At 36.3% G+C, this 26476-nt stretch overlaps 1 protein-coding gene and 2 pseudogenes across 1 annotated transcript; 2 read left to right on the plus strand and 1 right to left on the minus strand.

Moving 5' to 3' along the window:
• The first annotated feature begins 7640 nt into the window (after positions 1-7640).
• LOC118614187 lies at positions 7641-7759 on the plus strand (annotated as a pseudogene).
• Positions 7760-8070: 311 nt separating this feature from the next.
• Positions 8071-13678, minus strand: LOC107521200 (17-beta-hydroxysteroid dehydrogenase type 6). The gene is given in 5 exon segments (XM_016165686.2): positions 8071-8119; positions 8121-8286; positions 9795-9970; positions 10222-10234; positions 13272-13678. Coding segments are annotated over 5 exon segments (717 nt in total). The 5' UTR covers positions 13585-13678.
• A 5918-nt stretch (positions 13679-19596) lies between these two features.
• On the plus strand, positions 19597-20922 carry LOC107521201 (annotated as a pseudogene).
• The last annotated feature ends 5554 nt before the right edge of the window (positions 20923-26476 follow it).

A 26476-nucleotide genomic window follows, 5' to 3' on the forward strand; every position in this document is an offset into this window, starting at 1 on the left:
ACTCATGTTTAAACAAGCTGTAGTCCTTGTATAATGTCAAAGAGGAAGGGGGGAGGGGAGGCACAGGGGTCAAGAGGGCTCAGCAAGGACTAGCTAACTTGAAAAAGGATGTTGTGGACTTTGGCCTCCTCCATTCTCTCTGTCATCTATTATTTGTCATTTTCTATTCTTTCAAATGGAAATGTCACTGGCGCCCTTGCGACCTCCCAAGATGGATATCAAGAGAGGTCATCAGACAACGGTGTAGACAAAGAGAAAGTTTTATTAAGCTCTGTGCACAAGGGAACCAACGCTGTGATAAAGAAGAAACAGGTGGTTCCCCAAGGGAAGCTGGGGCGGGGGTTTTTAAGGGTGTTAAGCTGGGGAAAAGCTATGTCTATGCATGTACAAGGGGAGGTTTCTTGGCACATGAGAAGTATGGCTAGATGTCTCTTCAGGTGTGGCATTAGCATGCCTCATTAGCATGTTAAATCTTTCCCCTGGGTGTGATTTTTAGCATTTTAATGGAGAAAAGTTTACACAGGCACTTTTGAGCCTGACTGTACCTGTGGAGCCAAAGGAAAAGTCCCTCAGCCCTTTGTATGTAGATCTTCCTTGATTATTTTCCCTAGGGCAGGTGTCCTTGGGGGAACTTAGCTAAGTATTAACAGCTGGCCCCTGCTTATTCAACCCAACTAACTCCACAGAAGGAGGCGGCCTCCGCGTCTCAAAGGCCAAAATTTCCCTTCCCCACTCCCCTTTCCACGTGGAGCTTCCATTCTCATTTATTTTCTCCTGAACCCCTCAGTAAAAGACCAGCCTGAAGAACCTTCAGGAGAGTGACAGCATAACTTCTGATTTCCAGTTCTTGAAAACAATCTTTGACAACATCATATTTGATTCACTGCTCACTTCATGCTTTGTCAGTTTACAAGGCCTTTCTCTTTGAAACTCACACACATGCACACACAGTTTCTTTGGCGGCAAATTTCTGCTTCACTTTCATGGCTTGTCTCATCTGTTACATTCTCTGCGAAACCTTCCCTTAAATTATTTCCTTTCCTCTTACCTTTCCTCCAAGTAACTGCTCCTTTCTCTGAGCTCCACTGTCCCAGTACCAGCCATTGTCACACCACATTGGGTGGTAGTTGATTGCTATAGTCTAAACTGTGTGCTCTCCAAAAGCAGAGGTCCTGCTTCCTTACCTCTGTAGTATAGTGCCTAGATCAAAGAGCTCAGTTGTGTTAAATGGAAGCCAATCTGAAACATAAAAGCAAAAGGAATATAAGAAAAGTTTAGAGGACACCAGATTCCCTTGGGTCAAGGCTAAAGAGACCTCAGCTCTCGGTAACTTTTTACAGAGGATGTTATATAATGTGATGTTATATATCGCATCAGAAATTTTCCATGGCACTATTTTCCATCCAATTGCCTCTGTGTCCTGTATGCTCCACATAAAGCCACCATCTTATTACCACTTCCACCCACGCCAAAACACTGCAGCACACCGCAATGAACAACTCTTCATATCTGCAAAGCTCTGAAGTGTCTGTCTCTGCTTTCTCATTCAATGAATATTTATTAAGCAACTATTATGTTCAAGGAACAATCATCTCTTTCGACATCCCCTGCAGTCCCCTTGAGACTGACTGCCAAAGATAAACAATGGCACTATTATAAATGTACGCCTGGACATTGAATAAGATGGGCGCGAAGGTGCATCCAGCTTTACTTCTGCAACTCATGCTTTCAGAATCATTACATCCTGTACTCCCTTTATCCCAGCTTTCCGTGTGCCTTTTAAACTATATAACCTGGGCTGTTGGCATGATACAAGCCATCTAGAAACATCTTTTAAAAGAAAGGCTGTTAAAGTTTAGGAAAACTATGCTGTACATGATATATTCTCATTTCAGGCTCCTATAGCTAATGAGAAGGGACTATAATACATAAGAAGTGTGTCCTCAGACTAGCAGAACTGAAGAACTTGTCTGCTATAACAAAATGTATCACTCTTCCTCATAAAATGAAATTGCAGAGAATTAGAAGTTCAGTTTCTAACTCCATAAAGAAGTTTACAAAGTTGCCTGGGGACACACAGAGGAAAAGTCTTCCTGAAAGGAGACTTAAGATATGGTATTATGGAGAAGTTTTTCAAGAAAGGGGAGCTGGCAGAGAGGCAAATACTATCGCAATGTCAACTAATATCAAAACTGACTAGCATCCATGAATTTTCTAATCCGAAGGTTACAAGAGCTGTTGTGGTACTGGCAAAGAAAAGAGCTAAATTGCAAAATGTTGAAGAGTACATGAGAGTGAAATAGTGCAAAGAATAGTGTAAACTCTTTTTTGAAGATTTTGAATTCAAAGGGAAGAGCAAGACAGGGTAGTATCTAGAAAGGGTACAAAGGGAGTCTTTTCGAGATGGCAGATGGAAGTGTATCTAGGCTTGGGAGAGGAAGAGCCAGTAGTCGAGAGGTTAAGGATACAGGCTAGGGAAGCAATATACTAAAGGACATGAATATGTATAAAAATAAGGATTCTGGATAACAAGTGTTGGAGAAGTTGTGGAGAAAAAGGAACCCACATACACTGCTGATGGGAATGTAAATTGGTACAGCCACTATGGAAAACAGTATGGAGGTTCCTCAAAAAATTAAGAATAGAATTACCACATGACCCAGCAATCTCTCTTCTGGGTATTTAGCAAAACACTTGAAAACATTTATCCAAAAAGCTATGTGCATCTCAATATTCATAGCAGCATTACTCATGGTAGTCAAGACATGTAAACAATTGAAGCATCCTTTCATAGACAATTGGATAAAGAATATGTGATACATATATACAATAGAATATTACTCAGCCATAAGAAAAGATGAAATACTGCTATTTGTGACAACATGGATGGATCTTGAGATTATTAGGCTAAGAAAAATAAGTCAGATAAAAAAAGTTGAGAACCATATGATTTCACTCACATGTGGGATGTAAAACTGAAAGCAACAAAAAAACATGACAGAGACTCACGGACAGATAGCAGATTAGTAGTTATTAGAGGGAAGTGGGGAGAGGGGAGGTAGATAAATAAAGGGGGTCAAATATACGGTGACAGAAGGAAATTTACCTTTGGGTGGTGAACACACAATGCAATATACAAATGATGTATTGTTAAATTGTACACTTGAAATCTATATGTTTTATTAATCAAGGTCACCTCAATAATTTTAATAAAAAAATAAATAAAGGATTTGCAATTTATCTAATAAAAAATAATAACTTGAAAAAATTTACAATTGGAACATCTGCTGTGGCAGCTACCTATTGGTTAATGCCAAAAAAATCATAGAGAAAATTATGATTAATTTTGGTACTCTTGAAGTGCTTTGTCATAGACTAACCTGGAGGTGGAGGAAATGACACAAATGAAATGCATATACAACAGCACAATATGACGTTTAGCTGCAGAACTAGATTTGCTGTTTTGAATTTTTAGTCCTTTAGGAGAAATGACTCTAACAATTCCTTTTCTTCTACATGGTGGTTGGTATGGTAACATACACAGTGTAGATATTGTAGATCATTTTCAAGTCTGTCTCCCCCTGCTAGACTGTGAGCTTCCCAGCAGAGTGAACCACCGTGGTGGGGAGGGGAGGATTCTGGTTAGGCTATTTTTATGTTGAAATAAGGAATATAAAGATTTTATGATTAAATGTTCACACATCCCTTACTATCTTTAAAGAATCTTACTTTTGTATGAGTACCGCACATAAACTGATTGCGCCACTGGCACTCCAAGAAATCTTATTTCTGAAAATAGATTTGAGTAGAACTATTTATTATATGTATTCTGATAAATTAAAAACTAATTTAATAAGTATTAGAAAAATTATGTAATTTTAAGTATTTCAGCACTGCTTTTCATTCCCCAAAATGTTTCTACAGTAAATTATTTGGTCACTCTATATTTGGGATTTTATACCATTTTACATGTGTTTTCTTTTTCCAATTAACATACTTTTAACATTTTCTCATATTTGAAAAATCTTCGAAATACCTCATTGAATTTTCTATTTAAGCTGTGCCTGTCCACCTCCCTACACTTGTTCCCATCCTTCCTTGACGAGAGTTTAAAATAAACAACTTACCTTGAAAGTAAAAATAGAAATTTAATATATTTTGCCATGTTCATATTTGCTATCCAATTTGTTGTATTGATGGTAGAAAATAGTTTACATCCACTCATTCCACAAAACGGGACATAGAAAAGCAGATTCAAAGTACTACTACCTATTGAATAAAGTTTGTCTTTACAGTCAACAAATGCTTTTTGACTGTTTACAAAAAGCATAAGTAATAGGTATTTACAGAGATAGTACCTATAGTGTGATACACAGACGAAATTCTTTACATTTTATTTTTGTTATTAGATATTTTAGTCCTATAAAATAATACAGAGAATATTATTTAACATCTACACCTATGTATCTAAAACCCAACTTAATACAATATTACTTCAATCGATACCTCCAATATGTCCTTCCTCAAACCCCAAAGGTAACTACCAACAGGAATTCAATGCTTATCACTCTCATAAAGTGTTTATATATAAACATTTACTATATATGTCTATAAACAAAATATAGCACTTCCTGCAAGTTTTAACACTTTAAACAAAAGATATCATATCACCATTCATATTTGCTGCAACTTTTTTTCATTCATTTTATTTCATTCATTTTATTCTTAAAATTTACCCATGTTGACACATGCAGCTTCACCTTATTCATGTTAACCATCAGATAAGAGGATGGATGTAGTACTAGAAATGTGTTATACAACATAACTACAGTTTATACTATCGTATGATATGAAGGAAAAGGTGTTGAGAGTAGATCCTTAGAGTTGTTATCACAAAGAGAAGTTTTTCTCTTTTCATGGTATGTATATGAGAAGATGGATGTTAGGTGAACTTATTGTGATAATTATTTCACAATATATGTAAACCAAATCATCATGCTGTACACGTTAAACTTATACAGTAATGTATCTCAATTATTTCTCAAAACTGAAAAAATAAAATTTTTAATTAAAAAAAAAACACTTTGTGTTTACCTATGATGCAAACATTGCACAATTGGTGGCTTGTCTTTTGACCTATGCAAGGTGTATTTGATGTTGAGAAGTTCTTAATTTTATAGTAGTTAGACTTACTACTCTTCTTGTGTTTTTATGTGTATTGTTTAGCCTTCCCAATCATAGACATAAAAATGTTCTCACCGTTTGATTTTTTTAATTTTAAGTTTTACTTTTCACACTTAAGTATATGTTCCTCTGGAATTCATTTTTGTGTGTGGGATGAGGTAGGTATCGAATTTTATTATTCTCTATACACATAAAAAATAATAATGGTCCTATCATGATTATTGGATCATTTCCCCACTACCTCATTGTAATAGCTCTGTCATATCAAATTTCTATCACTCTATTCTTTCCTCTATTTGTCTATCTTTGCTTTGCATGTATTTGTTTATATTTTTACAATTTTATAGTAAGCTTTAACAGTTGGGAATTAAAGCTTCCCTCACCTTGTTCTTCAAAATTCTCTTTACTCTGCATGTCCTTTTCCTCTTCCAAGTAAATCTGAAAACCAACTTCTCAATTTAATAAAATACTGTTGTGATTTTGATTGGATTAGAATAACATTAAATTTATAAATTATTTGGGGAGAAATTGATATATCTTTTTCTCATCTTGATATTCCCTGTTAATGAATATTATAATTTTTAAATTTAGTTAGGCCTTCTTTAATGCCATACAATAAAATTTTATAATTTCTATGTGAAGACATTGTGCATCTTTTGTTAGATTTATTCCTAGGTACATTATATTTTTGTTCCTACTATTGCAAATGGTAACATTTTTAAATTACAGTTCCTATATACTATATGAGATTTGCTTCAAAATAATCCAGGTTTGACTTTAGAACCGTGTTACTGTTCTATGTATTTAAAAATAACATTAAATCAACAAGCATGCAGGGGGAGAGAAAACCAAATTAAATACTAACAGGGGGGAAAAAAAACTATATTTCAAATGAATAATAAAAACACACTGAATTGGAAAAACAAAGAACTAATATCTACAAGAAATACTTTGACTGTCTATATGTTTTCAGTATAAAGACAAAAAGAACCACGAGTAAATATTGAACTCCAACTAATAAATTTGATTTTTAGTATAGTGGTGTGGGTATAGGAATTTTAAAAATATGAAACACATGCAGACAGAAATCATTTATAATAAAACAAGAATCTATGAGTCTATGCTCATAGTAAATTTTTAAAAAGATGAAAATTTTAATCTGTAAATGTAGATGGAATGATGGAGTTAAAAATTTGCAGCCATCAGAGTAATAACTGATTTTAAAAAGATCATTAATCATTCTAAAATTAATAGGTAAAAGTTTGATGAGAACAGGACATTTATATAATCTCAAAATATCCTCACAAATTACTTATTATAAAGGAAAAAAATTGCCCTTACAATGGAGGAACTTGGCAGACTCTACTTTAATCAAGTGTTCAAACATACCATCAACAATAACGGTGTAAACTGACATCTGTGCCTACTGATATGATGCCCTAAGGGATACAATCACTTCTGTGGCATATCTGCCAAAATTCATAACCTGGTTCTGATCATGAGAATAGATTATACAATCCAAACTGGTAGACACTTTACGAAATACCTGGCCATAACTCATCAAAAATATCAGAATCATACAAGATTTTAAAAGGTTAAGAAACTATTATAGATTAAATAAGAGAAATGACAACTAAATCAAAGCCTGATCCTGTTGAAATGGAATAAATAATGTTATGATCTATTTAATTATCTAGAAAATATTGATAGTGAGACATCTGAGAGAAAAACTGAAAAAGAATTAAAGCAAATAAAAAACTTTGCAAGTAAAAAAGCAAGGCAGTAATTAACGCCGAGGGAAAAAATTGGTAATAAAATGAAAAGACATTTGACTAAATAGTATAATAATATTCATACTTAACAATGCAAACTCTATTAATTTAACTGAAAATGTGATAAAAAATAGATTAGAATTATAGGGATACAGGAAATGGTCAGGAAAGTGGTATAAAAAGCTAAATTCTCATTTGCCCTAACAAGAAGTCAATCAAGAAATAACAGTATATTATTTAGAAATACAGAAGTAAATGCCAGAAGAAATAGCTAAAAGTTAAAATCATTTGCCTCTGAGGAGCAGCAATGAAAGGTGGGGAACTGTTTTACACTTTTAAACTTTTGAGTGTTAACTGAATTTTTAACTATATATGTATATTATTTTGATTTAAAAAATTAAAATCATCCCTTTTTAAGGAAGAAGCATATTCAAAAATAGCTGGCAAATAGGGATGAGAAAGCAAGATGAAATATTTATCAAAAGACCAATTTAAGTAAGGATAAACACACCTACATATTTCTCAGTAGTCCCTGAGTAATAGGTTATCACAGCACAGAACTGCTATCTACTTACATAAAGAAATAACATCAAAACAAGTTAAATTGTTTTCAGCCTATCTGTTTAATGGAGCAAGGAAGGATGATGCATTTGGGAAACAGTCTCATCAAAAAATGGTTAAAATGCCAACGGCTATGCCACCCTGAACAAGCCCAATCCTGTCTGATCTCAGAACCCAAGCAGGGTCAGGCCTGGGTAGTACTTGGATGGGAGACCGCCTAGGAAGACCAGATGCTGTAGGTGTAAAAAAGTAAAAAAATAAGGGGTTGTAAACTGACGAGGCCCTTGCAATCTATGAGGTCAACCAAGGGTTGCCTCACCTAAAAAAAATTTTTAAAAAGTTAAAATAATAAAGATTCATCACCTAAAGGAGTAAGTTTTGGTTAACTGACATATAAACTGGTTAGTTCTAAGATGACACCAGATAAATACATTTAGGCATTAAAGCTTACTGTTATAGAAAGTCTAGGTTCTAAATAAGAATTACTGAAACACTAACAATCAATTTCAGACTTCCATCTTCTTCACTTCAAGAGCCGCCAAACTAGTTTTCTTTAGACCGCCTGGGCTGGTTTGGGCCAAGAACTGGTCAATATATAGTCTCAGTGACATAGGTAAATAAGAGAGAGGGATGAAATAAAATTGAGCTTGGAGGCCAGCTGAATATCGAGTGCGGGGATACACAGATGTCAGAGCATGTTCCAGGCAGCCAACAACCAGGTTCAGGTTTGTGCTACAACTCGACATCTCTCTTTGGATATTATTGCAATCTGTATACAAAAAGAGAAACGGTGGTCAGCAATTTTACTCCTTGTATTTTTCTTTTCAGGTTATCTTGCATGCAATCACATAAATCTAAATACATCTAATTTCTACAAGGATTAGGCCGATCAAATCTGTGCTTCCCAATATGGTAGCCACTTCCCAAATGTAGCTATTGAGCACGTAAGTATATGGCTAGTGTGACTGAAAGTGAATTTTAAAATCTTAATTAATTTAAAATTTAAAACTCAATATTGTTATTGGAAAACTTTTAAGCATCTTTGGAGCAACATAGGTATGTGAATCTACTTTATTCAATTGGAAATTTTTTAACATCTTTATTGAGATATAATTCATGTACCATATAATTCGGCCACTTAAAGTGCAAAAATCAATGATTTTTAGTATATTCAGAGCTGTGCAACCATCACCACAAACTAAGTTTAGCAAAGTTTTACCACCCCCCCCAAAAAAACCCCATACCCATTGGCAGTCACTCTTCTTTCTTGTCAACCAACCAGGCCCTAGGCAAACACTAATCTGCTTTCTGTTTCTATAGATTGCCTTTTCTAGACATTTCATATAAATAGAATCATACATCGTGATCTCTTGTGACTGGTTTCTTTCACCGAGCAAAATGTTCTGAAGGTTCATTCATGTGTAGCGTGTACCAGTACTCCATTTCTTTTTATTGCCAGATAATGTTCCATTGTACGGCTATACCACATTTTGTTTATCTATTCATCAGTTGATAGACATTTGAGTTGTTTCCACTTTGGGGCTATTATGGAAAATGCTATTGGTAACTATAAATTTATTAATTTAAATAAAGTATTTCCTATGAAAATATAAGGTCCAAGTTGAGATGTGCTGTAAATATAAAATACACACCAATTTTCAAAGACTGATAGGCAAAGAATATAAAATATCTTATTAATAACTTTTACATTTATAATAAATATTGAAAGGATAGTATTTTGAATACATTGTCTTAAATAAAATATTTTATTAAAATTCATTTCACCTTCTTTTCCTTTTTTAAAAGTGGCTGCTAAAAAATTTCAGATTACATACACAGCTCTCATTACATTTCTGCTGGATAGCACTGATCTAGATTATTCTAATCCATAGACAAATACATATTTCCCATGAAATACATATTTCCCTACTTTTACATATAGTCACTTAGTAAATTCTATTTTCCTATTTATTTCTATTATTGAACTACATGTACCCATGAAGAGTAAAAAATTCCCTATTATACAGTTTAAAACTTTAGGTGGAGAAGAACTTAGGACAATGGCTGGCCCCTGGCATACTGAGAACTATAATTCCTTAGTTAGCCATCAACGAGCCAACCATGAGGGCACTGGAATCTTCCCAAACCATGCCTGCACTGAGAAAGCTTTGCTTAAGCAGCTTTGTTCTCAAAGGATCTGCCAATCATTCTCCATCAACCCCTCTATCCCACTTCTTAAGCAAGGTTGCCCATTATCCTATCAAAAGAAAAGCTCACACTCATCAAAAAGCTTCTGTCCATAGGTCTCCTTAATATGCATAGGGACTTCATCCCAGACTTGCTTTATTGTTTTTGAGAATGCCTGAGCGTCTACTATTCCATTTCTGAAGAAGCCAGCTTCAATTATGCTGACCTTCACTCCGAAATGTTGAAGGAAATGTTGAAGTTCGTACCTGAAAAAAAAATACCTCAAGTTAACTCCTTTGATTGAAAGACACCACTATGTCAATGCTCTCAGTGAAGAACAAACAAAACAAAACAAAGCAAAACAGTTTACAAAAACACCTTTACTGAATATTTTCAAGGATAATAAAATGGAGAGGAAAAAATTATAATTTTAAACATTCCTAAGTCCAACATTGGGACATGATTATATAAACTACCATAACCATTCACTCTTTTGATAGAGGCATTAAGTACTTACCATGTACTAGACACTAGAGGCATGAAAAGTACAAAGAATAATCAAGAAAATTAGTATTTTTATGGCAACTCCTATGCTAAGGGTTTTACATGGGCAATATCAGAAAGTTAAGACTCAGTTCCTCACCTCAGAAAGCTAACAATTGATGAGTTCAACAAATAAGCAAATAATTGCAGTACAACTCAAAAGAATTATAAAGGAGAGGTATTCAAAGGGCTACATAAGTAGAGAGGAGGATGCAGATAAATTTTCTGAGGGAATCAGGAAAGACTTCAATGAGGAGAAAATGTTTCAGTTGAGATTTGACAGTTAAAGAGGAAATTTCCAAGTGAAATAATGGAAAGAGAAGAATACCAAACAGTGGGAATTGCCCACACAAAAGCATGGACCTGTGAAAAATTACAGTGTGTTCTAAGACTATAAGAGACTATTAATAGAATATGATGTGGGCATTAAAATGATAAGTTATTGGTCATTCCAAAATATTCAAATTAGTCCAACAAGTAATTCCAAAAATACTGATCAGGGGCTGAGTATGCACCCGGCACTGAGCTAAGTGCTGCCTTCACCAAGTGAAGTGAGGTGATATTGTGTGCCGCGGTGGAAGTATACTCTAGGTGGTCTGGGGATAGTGATGACAGGTACTCCCTAACCTATAGGTTTAAGCGATTTTGCTGGAGAAGATGAAACCCAAGCTAATGTCAAGGAGAAATGTTTGAAACGATGGTCCATAAGAAGGTAAAACACAAAGCATCATGACCCTCTAAAGTAGTGAGTGATTTTCAAAGTGTGAACCCCAAATCAATAGCATCGTCAGCATCTGGAAACTTGTTAGAAGAGCAAATTATTGGCAAATGGGGGATAAATCTAAACAAAGATTATATATTGTAGAGCCAAAAATTAGAACTAAAATAAATAAAAATAATGAGTAATAATAAAATAGAACAGCAATGGCAAAACTGTTAGGGGGTTGATTGAAGTTCAAGTGTTCTGAGGGCTTTGGATTGATCGAGAGAAAGTAAAGTTATTAATTTTATACTTGGTAGATTAAAAATGCAGTAAAATTTCTAGAAGAACCACTTAAGAAATAGAAATAGAATATATAACTTTCAATTTAGTAATCAAAAGGTAGAATAAAAAATTCAATCAATTTAAAAGAGAAAAGAAACAAGAAAATGGGACAAATTAAAAGCACAAAATAAGATGGTAGGAATAATGAACATATCAATAATTAAGTAAGTGTAAATGAATGAACTGCTCTAGCCTTATGCTATTTATTAGAGAGCCATATAAAATATGGTGATATGGAAAAATTGAAAGTATAAGGATGGAAAGTCTCTGAGATAACAAGTCTTTATAACCAAAGGATTAGAAATATACTACTCTGAGAGAAGGACCAAAAAGAAAAACAGATTTGGTAAAGAGGAGCTAGCAAGATAAAAGAGTCCTCCTTTAGATTTCATGAGTTTGAGGCACCAGTAGAATTTCCAGATGAGAAATCCAGCGAGTAGTTGGAAATTCAGGAACAAGAGATAATTTAGAAAGTAAGGGCATAAAGGTAATAGATAAAACTATAAGTAGATGACATCCATTCAGCATTTGTTGGGCCCTTAACAAGTACCAGTCAATATGTCAGAAACTGGAAATACAATAATGAGTAAGAGAAGCCCATATCCTCAAGGAGCTTACACTCTAACAGATGGGAAAATAATAACAGTAATAATAACAATAAAAATACAATATTAATAAACTGCTATACACAGGACAGAGGTTATAAATACCCCAAATTTCTGACTCTGCCTGAGATATATCCTCAGATAGGAAGTAATATTTTAAAGTAAATTTTAAAGTAAATTTCAAATTAAAAGTAAATCTTTAAAAAATTAAACATTCAGCAACCTAAAGAAAACAATTGTATCACTAGTTTGCAACTCTCAGGGAGAAGAGATATTTAGGAAGTCCAATTAATAGGATCTATTGAGTCATAACACAAGAAGAAGGGAGAAGAGGGAATCAAAGAGGACTTGGATAATATCCATAGAAAATGGAACTTACAGAAGAGGATTTATTTATAACTGTCAAAAATTGAAAACAACCAAGACATCCTTCAACAGGTGAATGGATAAAGATACATACAATGGAATATTATTCAGTGTTAAAAAGAAATAAGCTATCAAGTTACAGAAAAACATAAGGTACTTTAAATGAATATTGCTAAATTAAATAGGCCAACCTAAAAGGCTATATACAATATGGTTCCAACTATATGACATTTGGAAAAATGCAAAACTATGGAGACAATAAAAAAGATCACTAGTTGCCAGGGTTTGGGATGAGGAAGAAGGAGACAATAAATAGGTGGAGTGCAGGATTTTGGGGGCAATGAAACTATCCTTTATTGTACTATGATGGTGGATACATGATATTTTACATTTGCAAAACCCATAGAACTGCACAATACAAACTGGACCCTAATGTAACCTATGAACTTTAGTTAATAATAATGTATCAATATTAGTTCTTCAAATGATATAAATGCATCACACATGTAATTAAATGCAAGCTGTTAATTACAGGGGAAATTAAGTGAGTTGTATATGGGACCTCTGTACTTTCTGTTTAATTTTTCTGTAAACCTATAACTGCTCTAAGAAATACAATCTATTAATTAGAAATAAACTAAAATGAAAAAGAAATTTTTATAAAGAAGAGGAACAAAGGCTGACTTCAAGGAATGCCTGTATTTTAAATGATAGCCAAGGGAAAAATAGCTGGTTTCTTAAGAACATCTTCAAAATTCTTCAAACATAAAAAAGTATGGTTATAAACACTCCACTTACAAGGTCAGATAATGGTCTCAAATCTATTTGGCTCATTTTTCAATGTAAATATTGTTAAGGAAATGAAACACCACAAAAGATCACAACTGTCCTTCAAATGACAAAGCCAGCTTTTTAAGCCCAGCTTGTGAGACTGATTGATTGATTGATTCACAAAACTTTAACATCTTCATGCCTCAGTAATGAAAGAAGAAAAATAATCCTCCATACCTCCATCCCCAACATGCTCCTTCACCCCCTGGGTGGCTGCAGTGATGCTCTCTGTCTTGTTGACGTCCAGGATCACTGTCTCTAGCCTATCAGACGTCAGGCCCCTTAGCTGCTCGGCCCCCTTCTCCGTCAGACATGCAGCCAGCACCCTCATGCCTCGCAGGTCTAGCTGCATGGCCAGCAGGTTCCCAAAGCCCGAGTCACAGCCCGTGATGAAGACGTACTTGTCTTGGAGGTGGCTCACCACCTGCCTCTCCCTGTACCAGTCCAGAAGGTAGTACAGGCCTACGGTAGTCACCAGGTACAGCCACATGGTGAGGGGAACTCCTTCCCCTTCAAAAGAAAGGGAAGAGCTTTCATTTTATTCCTTCTCTTTTTTTAGCCAGTATCTATTGAATATTTACAAGGTTCCAGGCATCACACTAGGTGCTGAGGACTCCATATTAACTAAAATTTGGTCCTACCCTCAAGGAGCCACAATCTAGAGAGGGGAGTCGGGGAGGTAACCAAACAAATGCAGTGCAGTGTAGTGGGTACCATTAACAGAAGTACGGACACAGTCTGATGAGACTGCAAAAATAAAAAAAAATTAAAAAAAGGATGACCCACTGCCTATAAAGACAGTAACAGCTTCCAGAGGCAGGGATTTTGCAACTACTTCCTGAGGGATCAGTAGGAGTTCAAAAAGTAGACAAGAATGAGAGGACATTCCAGGCAGCAACAATGTGAATATGAATGCAGTGGTGAGTAGCATCACACTCCTGAGACCTACAAGGAGTTTAGCATGGCGCAGTACACAGCATACAGAGGAAGAGATGCGAGATGAGGGAGTGAAGGGCCAGACCATGAAGGGTCTTCTGGGCTCACTTATCCTGTAGCGAACCAGTGTGCTGTTAGAAGGTAATAAAATAAAGAGTAAGATGGACAGATTTAGCTTTAGAAAGCTCTGTCTCACAGTGGAAGTGGTGGGTAGATTAAACAGGGGTGTGATGAAAGCAGAGATCAGTTACGAGACCCCGTTTTTGATGAGATATAGCAGCCAAAGCAGTTCATAAATGTAGACACCAATCAGATACATTGTTGAAATGAGTGTTCAAAGATGCCTACGTTTCCATACGCAGGAGAAAGAGCCACCATTTTTGGTGCTGGCTGAACTAATATATGATTCAAAAAGACACAGGTAGAGATCAAAGATGGGTGTGGGCCCACTATGACATCATAAAGCTTACACCGCAAGGCCTGCATTAGCTTGGCATTAAAGCCTTCCCAGTTTCATAAATTATATAAATGTCTAACCACTATACTGTACACCTGAACTAATATAGAATAATATTGACTGTCAACTCTAATTGAAAAATAAAATGTTTTAAAAAGTAAAAATTAAAAAAATTTTAAGAGCCTTCCCAGTGCTCTGGCCTTTGATTTCCTCCTTAGCCTTCTCTTTTACACACTTCCCTTGTACCTTACTCTTCAGCTATAACAAGCAACTTTCAGTATCCCAAAGAATACAAGCTTTTCATGCCTCAGTACACAATTCTCTCTACAATTCCTTCTTTCCCAGCCCTCATCCATTTGGCGGATAGCACACATCTGTTAAGACTCTGTTGAATCATCATTTTCATTCAACAAACATCAATTCACCATCTGAGATACAATGTTAGACATTGATACTCAACAGTGAACAAAACAAAGTTCCATTGTTCATTGAATTCACAGTCTAAGTATGAAGAGTGACAAGAAAACAATGCAACATAATAGAAGTACAGGCAAGATGCTTTTGGAGAACTCAGGAGAGGCTTCTAAGCCAGTCTAGGGAGATCTGAGATGTTTCCTGGAGAGAGTAAAATATAGTTGAAACCTAAAGAATAATAATATAATAATAATAATATCAGCTAACACTTGCATAGCACTTGCTGTATATCAGGCCCTGTTTTAAACATTTCACATATATTAACTTATTGAACTCTCACAACAGCCCTATAAGGCAGGTCTTGTCTTATCCCTGTGTGTCAGTTCAGATACCAAGACAGAATTAGACATGTGAGAGACTCACTGGGGGAAACACCTGCAGAATGAAAGGGAGAGTGCAGGAGTAGGTGGTAATGCAGGTGTGACACCTCTTAAAGAAGAGGGAGAGAAGGAAGGAGGACTTGAGAGGAAGATCCTTAAACCTCAAGTCAGCCCTAAGAAAATCTCAGCCTGGATGCTGTTAGAGTGTTATGTTCCCATGGGCGATAGCCAAGCAGTAATTTTCCCGCTGTAGCTCACTGCACATTATAGCTCACTGATTTCTGGTGGTCCATGTGTCTATCGGGGGCTGGCTGCTACAATATCTAGGTTTGGTATCATGGGCTTTTAGCACAGCGATGCTATTTGAGTAAAACAGAAGTGTATTAACATGTATGTGTCAATGTAAGAAACATTTAGACCTGTAAATAATTTTTATAAGAGTTTTTCTGAGTCAAAACTGAATTTAGGAGGGAATATAAGAAAGATTACAAGAGGGAAAGAGAAAGCAGGTGCGGTTTGGATTACATGGTGGTCCACAAGATTATGTGTTCTTGAGGGTAGTTAAGACTATTTCAAAGCCGTGTCAATCTAAATGCACTAAAACAATGGAAGAGGCTTGCTTAAGGCAAAGCAAAACCTTTTACCAAAAAATTATGTGCCCGGGGCGTGACTACTCACCATGACCTGCCTAGTTAGGAATTTATGGTCAGAAGCAAAAAAAAAAAAAAGGACAGAACCAACCAAATGAAAACTTAATGGCAAAAAAAATTTTTGTTTAAGGACCAGAAGACTTGAATAGAGATTTTTTTGTGCTGGCTGGAAAATTACTGCTTGGCTATTGCCCATGGGATAGGCTATCGGCCATGGGAACATAACGCTCTAACAATAAGTTTTCTGCTTCTGTATCCCCCACTTGCACGACTGACCTGTGAGTTGACAGTAAATAGAAGAAAAATAGACTTTCGTGTTCAGACAGAATGAAGAACAGAGTTTAGGGCTTAAAAACCCTGTACCTCTACATTTCGAGGCTGCTTGATTTGGGATTGCATACCCCTGGCAGACCCAGCTGGCTGAATAAAGAGTGTGCTTCCTATAACTCACTGATTTCTGGTGGTCCGTGTGTCTATCAGGGGCTGGTGGCTACGACATTTTCAAAGACAAATAAATGATGAACAGGTACAGTAAAGAGATGCTCAACATCACTAAGCATCAGGGAAATGCAAATCAAAACCACAATATCACCTCCAATTGTTAGAATGGATATTATCAAAAAGACAAGTGTTGGTGAGGATAGGGGAGAGGGTTATGCACCCACACCATCAGTCCCTATACTATAGGGAAGAGGCATGAGAACTACACAAATTGACTAAACATTAAACTAAGTTGAATTCAGTGTCTTCTACATGCTATTAGATATAGAACCTAGCTAGTCAGCTATTTGGCCAGACCAAATGGAACCTACAAAACAAAGGAAAATTCCTGTGAAGATTGCTAACAGATATTTGCTCATACTGTTAACATTTATCCATACCATAAAACAAAAGCAAAAACCTCCAGATGTTCGTTGTACAAGTTAAAGATAAACCTGGCATTTCCTTCCATTCTTTACTTCCCATAATCAGTTGTCTTCTATAGAGACTAAGAAACAGATACAAACCCAATTCCTCAAACACTCAGGATCTCATTCTCTGACTGAGAGACCACATCTCTGTGGAGCATTACACCTTCTCTAATAAACTTTCCTTTGTCTTTAACTCTGGCTCGCTCTTGAATTCTTTCCTATGCAAAGACAAGGACCCTCTCTCAGCATAGGGCTTGAGTCCCCACACGGGGAGATTCACTCCATCCAGCATCACCCAGGCAGAACAACCAGAACAACCTGAAGAACGTTGGGAGAAGGAAAGGGAAAGCCTGGGAGATGGGCAATACTGAGGACTGGGCTCTGCTTAGCAGGTGTCTTCCCTCCACTTCCTTGGCTGGAGATGTTTAAGTCCAAACATGGACTTATTTCCCTTGAGCTTTTTCTTTACCAACAGTGTAGTCATTGACCCCATTCTGTCTTGCAGCCTTGGTCATCCAGCCATCCCCCAGCCTGAGATTCCCTTCCTGCTCTCCCCACTTAATAGAGCGAGCTCTTCTCCAAGGGAAGGTTATTTATTTTTGTGGATGGGGCAATGTAAGTATGGAGAGAAGGGAAGAAGCTAGAGGAAAAGGAAAGGTATAAAAATAATTCTATTAGCCCTATACACAGCATGTTTTCTTCTCTTTCATCACTTTGATTTTCTATTTCTTTTTGTTATTTCGATTTAATAATCTTATTCTGTATGTGTCTTTTACTTTAGGTTACCTCAAACTCTTATTGAAGATACTACATTTTTTCAAGAGTAAAATTTAATTCTTCAGTCTCAGCCTCATTCCAAAAGCTGATTCAATCCCTCTGCCAAGTGGGAAAATATTACCAAATACTCTGGTAGCTGAAGCCTTGTACTGGCATTTTAATATCACATTTCATTTCACATCGGTATTTAAGATTCCACAAAGAAAAAGAATTCTTGTTTAGAAATATATGTCAGATTTCAAACAATTCTTGTTTATCTGAACTGCCTTTGGATTTTACTTCCTCTCTGTTCTCCACAATATTAAAAATGTAACAAGTAGGAAGGAATAATGGGACTATTAAACCATTGTCTACTTGCCACATGGGTACAAAAAAAAAGTAAAAGCAAAAAGAAAAAAGAAAAATTTCACCACTACCACTACAAAGAGCTTGCTCACAGTAGGAGATGGTGATGGGGTTAAGGCAGGACCCCGAACTGGACTACAAAGCTTCAGCAACACAACTCTCATGGCTTAAATTCAGAAGGTCCCTTTTGCTTACCCAGTTTCACAAACTTACCACAGCTACCAGCATTAACCAGGAAAAAGCTGATTTCCCCTGCTGTCAAGAATTCCAATTTACAAAGCATACCCCAGGGGTTCTATCTGTAAGTATAAAATCATTACTAGAGAATGCGGATCCTCTCCAGTTTGTCCAGGTTCTTGATGTCTCAAACTAAAAATGGAGCAAGACACTGAAATACAGCAGAAAAGAAAAACTTTATTAGAAGGGAAGGTACACTTGGAGATGTGGAGTCGGGCTTGAGCAAACAGAGGCTTGGCTCAAGAGGCCTGGTAACAAAGCCTTTAGGGTTTTTATTCCCTATTTTCTATGAATGGTTACTTTTCTTAGAGGGGTGAGCTTCCTTGATTGACAACTAAAATTGACAGGATTCAGTGATTCATCATTTATTTTCTGTGCATGTTCATTCCGGAATTCAGTCTGTTATGATATTAATGAACTTCTGGGCATATGCATCATATTATGATGGTATAATGAGGCTCAGGTGAGTTGAAGGTCATTGGGGTCTTTATTGCACAGGTGTGAGGGACTGGCTCACTTGTTTCTTTCTATGAGTTACTTTTAGCCTAAAAATGCCTTCTGGCTTGCTTAATTGTGGGCGGGTTACAGCGGACCCCTTCTAGGATAGGATGACCTCAGTGTCTTTGCAGGCAAACTTGAAACCCCCTAACTTTCCTGCCTAACTCTTTTCTAAGAGCCATGAACCCCCTTTTTAGTATGGATGTTGAGGGACGGTAGGTCTCTTCTTCTTTCTCTGCTTCTTGCTGAGAATGACCATAGTCCTTGCCTATTGGGGTTTCATGGAGCTCTTTCCCTTTCTGCCTTAGTTAGGGCAGGGTCTTGGGTTTTCTGCTAAAGTGCCACCTCAGTCCCTAGACAAGGAAAAGAAAATACAAACTTATTATTTACATCATATCTCTTTTAATTTTTATTATTAATTTGCCTATTAAGCAAGTAAAGGGAAATAGGCTTGGTTAATACATTTCTTAAAGAGTAAAAAAATAGACCTTTGGCTTAAAGTCCCCTCCCTTCTCAGACTCTAAGGGCCCTGTCTGGCCTAACATCATTTCTGCTAACAATGGGCCGAATAGCCAGAGGATCTGAGTCACCACTTTCAGGGCAATTATCGGGATTTGAGGGAGAAGGCCTTTTTCCTAAAGAAAGGAGGGAAGAAAACTTAACTAGGTTTACTAAAAAGATTAAGAACTCTCAAAGAGATATCCCTTTTCATTTCCTGCTAAAAGATTAAGAATTTTACAAGTGATGTCCGGTATCAAAATCACTCCCAACTTCTAAACAATGCTTTCCCAAATTCCAAAGGAGTGAAGATTTAAATAGCAGAGAAAACAATAGTAATGAAATTTCTTTCAGGAATCAAAATTGAAGGATCTTTCAAGAAAATATAAAACGGGATTGATGCACCCATTTGTATCTGCAGAATGTAGCTGGCAGGCTGGGCATCAAATAACGAAAGCCGAAACACCAGGCTGTCTGGTCCAGAGCCGGACGCCTAGCCAAACTACTACTGACTTGGAGCTTCAGAGCAACGACAACAAAAGTCCAGTCAACAAAGTAGAGTCAGCCCTCCCCTCATCAGCCAGTAGGAGCAAGCAAGCATCTAAACAACCAAACTATGCTCTCAAATTTGCTCTCATGGGACACACGGAAGCAGTAGTATCAGTTTATCCTAAAGGAGAATGGCTAGCAAGTTCTGCTGATAAAGTAATTATAATTTGAGGAGCCTACGATGAAAAATATGAGAAAACACTTTACGGCCACAATCATGAAATATCAGATGTTGACTGGTCATCAGATTCCAGTCCTCTTGTTTCTGCCTCAAATGACAAAACTAAAGATTTAGGATGTGACATCTGGAAAATACTGAAGGGGAACAGTAATTGTGTTTTTTGCTGTAATTTCAATCCACTATCCAACCTCAAAGTTTCAGGATCTTTTAATGGGAATGTGAAAATATAGGAGGTGAAAACAGAAAAGTGCCTCAAGACTTTGCTCATTCTGATGCAGTTTCTGCTGTTCATTTTAATTGTAGTGTTTCCTTCATAGTGTCTGATAGCTATGGTGGTGCCTGTAGAATCTGGGATGTTGCATCAGGTCAGTGTTTAAAAGCACTTGATGATGATATAACCCTCCTGTCTCTTTTGCAAAAATTTTTCCATGATAAATATATTCTCATTGTAACTGTGGACAATACTCTTTTTTTTTTTTCTTTTTTTTTTTTTTTTAGGCAAGGCAACCCTTGGTTGACCTCACAGATTGCAAAGATCTTGTCAGTTTACAATCCCTTAGTTTTTGTTTTTTGTTTTTTGTTTTAAATTTTTTATGCCTGCAACACCTCGTCTTCCTTGGTGGTCTCCCATCCAAGTACTAACCAGGCCCGACCCTGCTTAGCTTCTGAGATCAGATGGCTTGCTTCTGAGATCAGATGGCTTGTTCAGGGTAGCATGGCCAAAGTGGACATTACTTTTAATCTATGAGATTATAGCAGAGGCAGATGCCTGAAGACACACTGGTCATAAGAATGGGAAATACTGCATATTTGCTAATTTTTCAGTTATTGATTATGTCTGTTTCAGAGGATAACTGGTTTACATTTGGAACTTTCAGACTAAATATATTGTACTGAAATTACAAGATCATACAGATCTTATAATCTCAGCTGCTTGTTATCCTACAAAAAACACCATTGGATCAACAGCATTAGGAAACGACAAAATAAACTGAATAAATAATTACTAAACCCTTTAGAAATCAAGTAGTAAAGCCAAGCTGGCAAAAAAAGTTAGATGTTTAGAAAGATGGTTTCTCAATTTTGACATGGTTTTATATTTATTTTTAACATTTTCTTGGATTATAAGATTGTAAGACCTATAACCTAAATTTATAAAAGAAGACAGTTGGAAAAGCAAGTCTAGAATCTAGGGCTTTTGACTTTCAATCTCAAGGTCTGTTATTAATGTCTTGTGCCTGTTCCTGAACAGATTTCCATCCTATTCCTCCCAATGACTACTCTAGAGGATAGGTATATTTGAGAAATAATTAGAAGTAAGAATGACAAAACAGGATGACTGATTAAATGAGGGGAGCAAAGGAGTTTGGAATAACTCCAAGGTTGTTAGTTTGGGCTATCAGAAAAATAAGAACATAAGGCTAAGATGATGGTGGATTGGAGATGTATGTCAGATGCCACTCGAACACTTTAAGTGACAGCCTACACAATGGGACATGAAGTGGTCCATGGAATCAAGCCTATAAATTGGGAAAAATAAGTCATGGTTAGATTAGTTCTGAGACTCCAAAACAATATCATAAATGATATTTTACTAAAGAATCTCTCAATGCCTGTCAGATTGTGCCCTCTCATGATTTTCAAACAAGCTAAATGTCCGAATGGTGACATTATGTGTCTGACCTACTAACTCCTACCAATGCTTCAAACGCAGTTCAGAAATCACCACTTTGTGAAGCCATCACTGCCTGCCTTACTCCTACCACAGCTGAGGTAGGTTTTCTTGCTTCTTCTAGAGCATATGTTGATAAAGTTGAAATATATCATTTACCCATATGTATTGTAATGTTTTCATGGGCCACATTTCCAGCAAATTATGAGCTCTGTGGAATCAAGAAGTACGTTTTATCCATCTTTGTATTCTCGGTTTTCGTATACAGAAGAGACCCGAGTAATGTTTGATGACAATGAATTATACCACTGCCACTTCATTCATTCCTTTCTTACTTTCAATAAATTTTTGGAATCAGTTCCCCATACTATTATTTTCGTTGATTAAAATTAAAAGTACCTGAGTATAGCCTTACATATTAACTTTATTCAAACAGGGTTTGTAGAAAATTTAAGTGTAAAATGGTTTCTGCCCACTTTACCTATAGACATAACATTTTTTAAAATCTAGAAATTAAGCAAAAAAATAGCACAACAATAATTTAATTGAAAGAATCGAGGGCAAAACTGTCATTTTTCTTCTGTATTATATAGTAACTTATAATAGTGCTCATTAAATCTGATTTGCTTGACAAGTTCTGAGGAACATAAGATATTAAGGTATAACTGCTAAGAAGTTAGTATGTGAGAGTCCTAGAAGAAGTGGGATTAGATAGAGGCAGGTCTGAAATTCTGGCCAAGAAATTTATATTTACTCCATAAAGAGATAGTTACTATAAGTTCTTGAATAGGAGAATGACACAAGTAAATTAAATAAATTCTTGCTGCATTGTAACATTTGTGAGCTTTAGCTTAATAAAATATTTTTGTTATTAAAAAAGAGAAGAAGAAATCATCACCTCTCCAAACAAACCTTATCACCCACTGGACCTTCCCCCCAACTACACATACACACATCATTTGCTCAAGAGGAGTCTGGAAACTTGAAAGGACTTCATGAATCCTCACTAGGCAGTATCCCTCTGCTTTTCTCTATGCTGCCTACCTCCCAACCTTCAGCACTGCTTTCAAAACACCTCCCTCTTGTAATAAGAGTCCAGCCTGCTCCACTCTCTTGTGCCAAGTCTGCAGTTCTCACCAGTGTCACCCTTGCTCAGCTGGAGGAAAAAAGAAAAGAGCGACCCTGGATAACTAGAGTTTCCTGTGCCCTTCAGCCTCCACCCTCTGATTTACTAGTATGCAAAGCAACTGCTGGCATGGGGAAGGGGAGAAGGCAGCTGTTTTCAGTAGCACCCACTCACACTGTCAGTCTGAGATCAGCTGCTGCAAACTGGGACTCTCAGACTTAATGTTGTCACACATCTTTCCAAAAGAGCTGTACCTGCTTCATGTTTGGGCCCTGCAGCCAGGCTTAGGAATATATGTAAATAATAGCTTTATTGAGACATAATTCTCATACAATACCATACAACTGTTGACCTTTAACAGATAGAAAGCCAGATATTTCTCCAGCAAAATGGGTTTATTCAGAAACGACGAAGAATTGCAATTCAGGACATGCAGTCTAATTGTGAAACATGTGCAAGTCCGCAGAAACGAAGGAGAGGACAACTTTTTTATGGACTTGGGAGGGGCTGTTGTAAACAGAGTCCACTGAAGGAAACTGAAAGTTCAAAATACAGTGACTTTTCTTTCTTTTTTCTTTTTTTATTTTTTATCATTTATTTATTATTGTGTGTGTGTGTGTGTGACATTGGTTAACGAAATCCAATAAGTTTCAGGCATACAATTCAACAGTAAGGCATACACATATTGCATTGTGTGTTCCCCTCCCATAGTTAGATTTCTTTCTGTCACCACATATTTGACCCCCTTTACCCCACCTACCTCCCTCCTCCATTCTCCCTCCTTACCCTTGGTAACCACTAGTCTATTGTCCATGTCCATGAGTCTCTGTTTGTTTGTCCTGTTCGTTCGTTGCTTTTAGGTTTATATCCCACATTTAAGTGATATCATGTGATTTTCACCTTTTTCTGTCTGGCTTATTTTTTTTGCTTAGCATGATTATCTCGAGGTCCATCCATGTTGTCACAAATGGCACTATTTCATCTCTTCTTATGGCTGAGTAATATTCATTGTATATATGTACCACAGCTTCTTTAGCCAATCATCTATCTATTGTAGGACACTTCGGTTGCTTCCATGTCTTGGCCATTGTGAATAATGCTGCTATGAACATCGATGTGCAAATATCTTTTCGGATATGGGTTTTCAAGGTTTTAGCTCAAATACCCGGTAGAGGGATTGCTGGATCATATGGTAGATCGGTTCTTGGTTTTTTGAGGAAACGCCATACTATTTTCCATAGTAGCTGTATCAATTTGCAGTGTATGAGGGTTCCTTTTTCTCCACCTCCTCTCCAACATTTGTTATTACTTGTACTGTTGAGTATAGCTATTCTAACAGGTGTGAGATAGTATCTCATTGTGGTTTGATTTGCATTTCCCTAATAGCTAGCGATGTTGAGCATCTTTTCATATGTTTGTTGGCCATTTACATGTCTTCTAGGGAGAAGTGTCTGATCAGGTCCTGGGACCATTTTTTAATGAGATTGTTTGTTTGTTGTTGTTGTTGTTGTTGTTGTTATTGAGTCGTATGAGTTCTTTGCATATTTTGGATATTAGGCCTTTATCGGAAGCGTTGCTTGCAAATATATTTTCCCATTCGGATGGGTCTCTCTTTACCTTGTTGACAGTTTCTTTCGTGGAGCAGAAGCTTTTTAGTTTGATGTAGTCCCATTCATTTATTTTAGCTTTTACTTCCCTGGCTTTAGAGGTCAAATTCATTAAATCCTCTTTAAGTCCAAGGTCCCTGAGTTTCATTCCTATGTTTTCTTCTACGCGTTTTATTGTTTCAGGTCTTATATTCAGATCCTTAATCCATTTTGAGTTCATTTTGGTGTGTGGTGATAGACAACCGTCTAGTGTCATTCTTTCGCAGGTAGCTTTCCGGTTTTCCCAGCACCATTTATTGAAGAGGCTTTCCTTTCTGCATTGTGTGTTTTAGGCTTCTTTGTTGAAAATTATTTGCCCATATACATATGGGTTTACATCTGGACTCTCGATTCTGTTCCACTGGTCCATGTGTCTGTTTTGCTGCCAATACCATGCCGTTTTGATTACTGTCGCTTTGTAGTATAATTTGAAGTTGGGCAGAGTGATGCCTCCGGCCTCGTTCCTTTTTCTCAGGATGGCTTTGGCAATTCGGGGTCTTTTGTGCTTCCATACAAATCTGATCATTTTTTGTTCTATTTCTTTAAAAAATGCCGGTGGGATTTTGATGGGGGTTGCATTAAATCCTTATAATGCTTTAGGTAATCTGGTCATTTTAACTATGCTGATTCTTCCAGTCCAAGAACACAGAATATCTTTCCATTACTTTGGATCTTCTTCGATTTCTTTTAATAGGGTCTTATAGTTTTCATTACACAGGTCCTTCACATGTTTCATTCGATATATTCCTAGGTATTTTATTCTTTTTGTTGCAATTGCAAAAGGAATTATTTTTTTCCACTTCTTTTTCTGACACTTCACCATTGGAGTATAGGAACGCTATGGATATTTGAACATTGATTTTGTATCCAGAGACTCTACTGTATTTGCTTATTGTTTCTAGTAGCGTTCTTGTGGAGTCTTTAGGGTTTTCTATATAGGGAATCAGGTCACCCGCAAAGAGTAATGGTTTGACTTCTTCGTTTCCTGTTTGGATGCCTTTTATATCTTTCTCTTGCCTGATTGCACTTGCTAGGACCTCCAATGTTATATTGAATAATAATGACGATAGTGGACAGCCTTGCCTTGTTCCTGATCTCAGAGGGAATATTTTTAGTTTTTCATCATTAAGTATAATGTTGGCTGAGGATTTGTCATATATGTCATTTATTATGTTAAGTTACTTTCCTTCTATTCCGGTTTTGTTAAGAGTTTTGATCATATCTTGTCAAAGGCTTTTTCTGCATCTATTGATATGATCATATGATTCTTATTTTTTAATTTGCTTATGTGGTGTATCACATTAATTGATTCGCATATGTTGAACCATCCCTGTGCCTCTGGGATGAAGCCCACTTGATCGTGGTGTATAATCTTTTTAATATGTTGCTGTATTCAGTTCACTAGTATCTTATTTAGGATTTTTGCATCTGTGTTCATGAGAGAGACTGGTCTGTAGTTTTCTTTTTTGTGTTATTTTTACCAGATTTTGGTCTCGTAAAATGAGTTGGGAAGTATCACCTCTTCTTTGATTTTTTGGAACAGTTTGAGGAGAATAGGTATTAAATCTTTGAACGTTTAATAGAATTCACCGGTGAAGCCATCTGGTCCTGGATTTTTACTTCTTGGTAAATTTTGGATGATTGTTTCAATCTCCATACTGCTGATCAGTTTATCTAAATTTTCCAGTTTTTCTTGATTCAGTCTAGGAAGGTTGTATTTTTCTAAGTACTAGTCCATTTCTTCTAGGTTATTAAATTTGGTGTTATTTACTTTTTCATAGTATTCTTGTATGATCCTTTGTATTTCTGTGATATCAGTCATAATTTCCCCTCTTTCATCCCTGATTTTATTTGCGTCCTTTCTCTTTTTTCTTTAGTGAGTCTAGCCAGGGGTTTGTTAAGTTTATTAACCTTTTCAAAGAACCAACTCTTTGTTGCGTTATTTTTTCTATTGTTTTTTTGTTGTTGCTGCTGTTGTCGTTTTTTGTTTTGTTTTAAATTTCATTTATTTCTGCTCTAATTTTGATGACTTCTTTCCTTCTGGTGACTTTAGATGTCATTTGTTCTTCCTTTTCTAATTTTTTAAGATGAAGTGTTGGGTTGTT

This window comes from Rousettus aegyptiacus, unplaced genomic scaffold (genome assembly GCF_014176215.1).
Source record: "Rousettus aegyptiacus isolate mRouAeg1 unplaced genomic scaffold, mRouAeg1.p scaffold_m13_p_2, whole genome shotgun sequence".
Classification (NCBI taxonomy): domain Eukaryota; kingdom Metazoa; phylum Chordata; class Mammalia; order Chiroptera; family Pteropodidae; genus Rousettus; species Rousettus aegyptiacus.